At 35.5% G+C, this 6,985-nt stretch overlaps 1 protein-coding gene across 3 annotated transcripts in view; it reads left to right on the plus strand.

The window, feature by feature from the left end:
- The first annotated feature begins 828 nt into the window (after positions 1–828).
- Positions 829–6,985, plus strand: part of Tango5 (Transport and Golgi organization 5) — a 24,388-nt gene continuing 18,231 nt past the window's right edge. Inside the window, exon 1 of one of the 3 annotated variants that reach the window (XM_086537251.1) lies at positions 829–1,038. Coding sequence is in view for 1 of the 3 variants with exons in the window: in XM_043037270.2 (XP_042893204.2) it covers positions 3,303–3,377 (75 nt within the window). In the remaining 2 variants the exon portion in view is untranslated. Of the gene's footprint in view, positions 1,039–3,072; positions 3,378–6,985 lie in introns of those variants that run through there. The other 2 variants (XM_043037270.2, XM_043037272.2) reach the window with 2 other exon arrangements.

Here is a 6,985-nt window from a genome sequence, read left to right on the forward strand (position 1 = left end):
TTGCAACAGAGAAAGCAATCAACCAGATTAAGAAGTATACCGCTTTGTCGCTATCGTTAGTTAAACATCCCGTGTTATTTTCTAACTTACAGAAGCATGAATACAAAGTAAGCCAAAGGCTAGGCAGGATCCGGGTAACTTTTTTATCGGGAGCGACGGGTAGATATCCGGCGTCACTCCTCGCCTGGCGTATGTGTGCGTGTGTGTGTGTGTGTGTATGTGTATGTGTGTGTGTGTGTGTGCGTTTGTTTGTGTGTGTATGTGTGTGTGTGTGAAGTGGAGAAATGAGGATGTTCCAAGGGGGGGGGGGGGATAAGGGGACGTCAAACACCGAAGTTAGGGAGAGGCATAAGTATCCCAGTAGGTATTTTTGGCATTTTCTAAGTATTGCGGCCTAACTCATTTGTAAATTTCTGTATATAGTGTATTGTACTGCCGTGGTGGTATAGTGGTTATATCTAGGCCTACCCATGGATCCGCCACTGTGTGTGTGTGGGGGGGGGGGTACGTACGTATGTGTGCATGCTTGCGTGTGTGTGTATGTGTGTATGTATAGGTGTGTATATATATTTGTGTATTTCTGTGTGTGTATGTTTGTTTATTTGTTTGTGTGTGTGTGTGTGTTTGTGTGTGAGTGTATGTGTGTGTGTGTGTGTGTGTGCACTGTCCTGTAGAGATAAAAAAAAGTCGCTACAAGCCTTGAACCAAAAACATACCCATGATTATACAACACCTGTGCAGATATAGTGGACAGTCATTACTATTCGCTCGCAGTTGTGCTAAAATTACAGGATATGAAAAGTATTTTCTGATAAAAGTAATATAGTCAGTTCTTCGTGAGATAGGATAATCCCAACACGTTTTGAGAGCATGATGAAACATTCCTGTATCACGTGATTATTTGAATTGGTTAATGCGTTTTTGTTAAAGTGAATTTAAAGACTTACATACAACGAAAAGCGTTTTGGTAGCAATTGCTTGTCAGTGATGTGAAGAGAGTGCTTCCGTGGTTGTGATATTGTAAAATATCGTAATGTGGTAAGGGTTTCATCAGAATGGTGGTATATAATTCATATGTCTTTCAACTACCAGGTTTCCACTTAGAATAGGCCATTTTTTTGTTCTATGAGATATGATTTAGTGGAACGAATCAATGGAATATATATTTTTTTCGTACTTCAATTAATTTTAGTGATGCCAAATGACCTTACTCCTAACTGAGAGTGACAGAGCATAAATGTCAGTATTCTGGGCACATCACTTCAATAACACGTAATTTTCCTAGTTATTTCAATCGTTTTTAAGACTATAGATCTGTCTAGTTTGTTGAATTAATCCACAATATGGTACGGCAAATGCACTTTAAATCTTGTTATTTGTATTGCGCAAAGTATGTTATACCAACGATCATTGCCAGTTAAGCGCTTTTCAGCTAGTGTCGCTAAGTCGGAACTGTCATTTCCTAAAAGACATATTACTATATACGTAATGCATTTCATTATTACTTTACCATTCATACTTTATACATCCCATTACTCGTATGATTATGTATATTAAAACATTACACCAATTCGTGTGATTTTGTACGAACTGAATGGATGTTTCACACATAAACGATGTAAATGTAAGGTTTCTTAACTGATGTGAACCTCACTTTTCTTTTTCCTTCCATCCTCCACTCTGTTTTACTATGACTGTCTATGACGTGGCTTTCTCAAAATCTCCGTATTGTCTTTATCTCATGTTTACGACACACATACATACGCGGTATATGCATGTGAATGTGTACTATACTGTATGCTTGTTTATTTTGCTTGTTTTCCCGCATGTATGTGCATGTATGTGCCTGTTTTTTTTTCTTTTCTTTTTGTATGTATTTAGTATTATGCTTGGATAATTGTGGATGTGGATGTGGATGTGTGTGTGTGTGTGTGAGTGTGTGCGTGTGTGTGTGTGTGTGTGCGTGTGTGTGTGTGTGTGCGTGTGTGTGTGTGTGTGTGTGTGTGTGTGTGTGTGTGTGTGTGTGTGTGTGTGTGTGTGTGTGTGTGTGTGTGTGTGTGTGTGTGTGGGTGGGTGCGTGAGTGAGTGTTGTTTGTGTGTTTGATGTGTTAGCACATCTGCAATTTTGCAGGGGTTTACCGAAAGGATGATTATCGTAGTTAACAGGTGTTGTGTTCGTGCTTTGCTTTTGGTGTGTGTGTACGTCTATATATTTATGTATATATATACATATATATATATATATACATATACATATATACATACATATATATACATATATACATATATATACATATATATATACCTATATATATATATATTTATACATATATATACATACACACACACACACACACACACACACACACACACACACACACACATATATATATATATATATACCTATATACATATATATATATACTTATATATATTCATATATATGTATGTGTGTATGTGTTTGTGCATATACACACACACACAACACACATATACACATACACAATATATATATATATATATATATTATATATATATATATATAATATATAATGTATATTTAAACATACATATATATATATATATATATATATATATATATATATATATATATATATATATATATATTTACATATATATACATATATGTGTGTGTGTATAATATATATATATTATATGTATATAAATATATATATACATATATATACATGTATATATATATATATATATATATATATATATATATATATATATATATATATATATATATGTGTGTGTGTGTGTATAGATAGATATATTAAACAATCATATGAAGGGAGAAAGAGATAGATAGATAGGTAGAGAGAGAGAGAGAGAGAGAGAGAGAGAGAGAGAGAGAGAGAGAGAGAGAGAGAGAGAGAGAGAGAGAGAGAGAGAGAGAGAGAGAGAGAGAGAGAGAGAGAGAGAGAGAGAGAGATAAAAGGACACACACACACACACACACAGACTATCCGATGGGTAAACTCTTTAGCGGTTTCCGCTCGACACGTATGCAAACTCCGCTACGCCGGGACTCACGCCACCGGTGACGTCACACGGGTCGACAGCTGACTTGGCCCAACACTGAGAGACAGAAAGAGAGAGAGAGAGAGCGAGAGAAGGAAAGAGAGAGAGAGAGAGCGCGAGTCCCAGCGCACGAAAAAACGTTTTAATCTTTGTGAATGGACCGTGTGGGACGCTCCTTAAAGTACGTAAGAGAGAGTTTGAGGGGGAAAAGAGAGACGTATTGACGTGGTGGTGGTTTCACAGGAAGGTTCTCGCTCATGGGTCGAGGCAGGACACGTAAGGGAGGCCGAAGTAGGACGGGGAAGGCCACTTCTCCTAACACGGTGGTGGGGGTAGGCATTTTCTCGCTTCATATTGGTTCCTTCTCCCCCTTTTTTCGGTTTGGTTCTGATACATTAACCCCCTCCTTCCTACACTCTAAAGTGCATGGTAATCAGCTGTAATTCTGTATAGATATATATATTTTTTTCGAATTTGTTTTTACTGAGTCGTGTTTTTAGTTTGACATTCTATTTCCTATTATTTAGTTTGAATGTTCCATAAGGGTTGTAGTTTTTCCTTTGTGCTGTGTTTGAGTTGCACCCGATATTCTCTTAGTTTTATTATTAACAGTGTTTCTGGAATCATGGTGAACTTAAATGTCAAGTGGAATGAATTAATGTGGAATTAAACATATACCTGATTTGATAACAAAGGTGCTGGTAAACCTAAGATTAACAATGAAAGTGCCTTTAAATTTCCATAAAAAAGATTATGTGATTGTTGTAAAATGGATTCTTTGTGGTTTTAATGCTTTGTTTAAGGTTATTTGGATTCATTCTTAACATTTGTCCAAGGATGTAGGCCTATTGATAAGCATATGCATAATGTAAACAAAGGTATAAGTACAAGAAGATTGATTGATGTTTATGAATTAATAGTGCATTTAAATTTTTTTCTACTAGATAAAAGTTCATATTGATATGATATGAAGGAAACTTGGTAAACGTTTACAAAACCAGCAAGTTCTATCCCTAGTCTGTGCATCACACCTCATTTGTCAAAAAAGCGAATCCCCACCCTCTTTATTTTGGTAATCTATGGTCAAATAAGGAACCAGTCCAAACTATTTGTCTTGCCAGAGTATATGTGACAGTTGTTGTCCTTTGCTGGAGGGCCAAAAGTGAGGAGGCCGCAGAAAATGCTTGACATTGTGGCTCTGTTGGACATAAGATTGTAGACCTATCACTGCAAGTTTTAAGTGGATTTGGATAGAACTTGGCCTGTATTATTATAAGAAGAAATTATTATTTTGAAAGCCACTGCTGGTTATTGTAAACATTTGCCATGATGACAAATATCAAAACAAAATAAGTCCCACTATTTTATGGGATAGTTGATCGTTTCTGTGACTAAAGAAGGTTCATTGGATATTGGGAATATTTTACATGAAATAGTTCATAATAGACTATGAATAAGAATGTTAATTTTCAAAACCAAGGGAATCCAGTATGAAATTCAACTAGTAAAATGTTTTAGTCATATGATATTTTCATGGTATATTTAGTTCAAGACTGTTGTGACTTGAGATCATGGAATATTTTTCTCTTGTAAATACATTGATTTTAGGCATAGATATTGTGTTCCGTCAAGAAATATTGATTATTTTAAGATGATTTTGAATTAACAAGTGTTAAATTTTTGTGTCATTTCAAAATATGTATTTTCAGCATATTTTTGGTAAGCATAATCATATCTAATGAGCCAAAGACGAGCTGTGATTTAATGTAATTAGTAAGTAGCATTACACCTTGTAAGTAGCATCTGTACACTATATGGTAATCAGTAGCGAATAGCACAGTATATTCTTGTATCAATAGCTCACGTAATGATATAAAGCAAATAAGAAATAGAAAAACAAAGCACCGTGCACAGCTTTACAGAAATCGGCATTCACTAAGGAATGAAACCTGTTCAGTGTAGTCCAGCTCTCATGCTAAAAAAAAGGCTGCATGATAATATAAGTTGACATATATATATATGCATTTCAAACAGGGAGTTGAATAGGCATTAACTAATGGTGTGTTGCATTGTTCTAAGTTTTCCTAGTTATAATATAAGAAGTGTATATTTTTCTTCACTTGTGTGCTGACTCCATCTGACTCAGATTTGCTACCACTGCAAACGAGTACCGCCAAATATTGGTAGTCAGTAACTCAAAGATATGAAGATGTTGGTGTAATTAAATGAGATTAGATTGTGCATATCTGTAGTGTTGACAAATAATGCTTCATGGAGAATTTTACTAATGATTTTTGAGTTTCATTACTGGTAATTTTGTACTAAAGTTTTTTTTTCTGATTTCCTGTTTAGTGTCCAAAAGTGCCATAGAAATTGGAGTGGGGAAATAAGATGTAATTTTGTATTTTATCTTGCTTTGTCTTCATTAATTTATTCTTTTTCTTCATGTGTCCTTTTTCTCTGCCTTTTTTAGGCTTTTGTCATCAAAAAATACTTACTGAGAGACAGTTAAAAGAAATTATTTTGACTAATGAAATGTAGTGATATGATTTAAACCAACTATTTACAGGCTATAGCATGGCCTCTTTACTTTGTTCTCGTGGCAAAGGTCAATGAATCTATACTATGCATATTTTGGAAGGATAGAACTCATATCGGTTTCTTAATTGATCATGAATTACCAGAGATGCCTTCATGCTCTATTTTGCTAGAGTATACGTGGTAGAGGTTTCTAAACCCTATGACGATGGTGCGTCACACCCGTGTGACACAGCTAAATTCCCGATGCTGGGCCATTGTGATGTTTCCAATGCAATATTGCAATGGCCAGGCGTAGGGGATTTCAGTTATCGCTGTGCCCCGTTGGGAAAGGGTTAATGTGGTTGGGGCATGAGACATAGAGGCATTGGCATCACTTATTGTATACATCTGTGGACAGTGAGAAGGGATTATGGGTTTACCTTTACTTTTCACAGATTATTATTTTTTAATAGAATAATGTTGATTTATGTGTGTTCTCTATGATCATTGCATTAGTTTTTCTCTATGGTATTTAATCCTGTTGTAAATGATAATATCTGTGAAGTGTAAAGAAAAATTCAAGCAAGTTAATCTTCATTTTTCAGTTGATCATTAATAGAACTTGTTCTCCATGAGATGTCATGATCATGACAGATGAGGGAAAGCAAAAGTGACAGGATTTTGACAGATAATCTAAGGGAAGCAATAGTCTGCTTGTGTGGAAAACAAAACCAAATGATGAGTTGCAAGATCAGCAGTGTCAAGCATCTGGCATGATTGCTTTGAAGGGAAACAGCGTAAGTGTGTGGGTAAAATTAGGAGATGAGATGAGCCTGCCAGGTTTTCTCGGTTGTCATTGAACCTGCTGTTGCATTGGCAAGGCTCCAGTGTTGTTCAATGGATGCCAGTGTAGCAGATATGTTGGTGGGGAAAAGTAGGCTGCTTTTAGGCAAAAAAGATGCTTGATGGTGTTCTAGATTTTTTTTTTTTTCTATTCTGAAAGTATGGTGTGATTATATTTAAAGGATGGAGGTACAGGGCAGTATGATATGGATATGATGAACTGTGTGAAGCATCATTTGGATAGGTTGCCTGTGCCTGCTTGAACTTGTTTAGGTGTTATGTGACTTTGACAGGTTGATCACACTGAATCGATTATATATGAGTGAAAAATAGTATGTAGCATTTAGGCCAAATAATTCTTAACTTGGAAGAGAAATAACATTCTTTTCAAAGGTGTTTGTGTATTTTGAATTTGACAGTACTTTGTGAGAAAGTTGTTTCGTAGTTGGTTGCTTCTTCTGTCCATGTGTCAAGGGTACAATTGGCTTTGATCTATCACAGTGATTAGAGTTATCATTATCTTCATCTCAAAAGTATATAGCTATTGATTTGTATTGTGGAGAGGAAATTTATACAT

This window comes from Penaeus japonicus, unplaced genomic scaffold, assembly GCF_977035675.1.
Source record: "Penaeus japonicus unplaced genomic scaffold, GWHDUDI00000001_assembly GWHDUDI00000005, whole genome shotgun sequence".
NCBI classification, from domain to species: domain Eukaryota; kingdom Metazoa; phylum Arthropoda; class Malacostraca; order Decapoda; family Penaeidae; genus Penaeus; species Penaeus japonicus.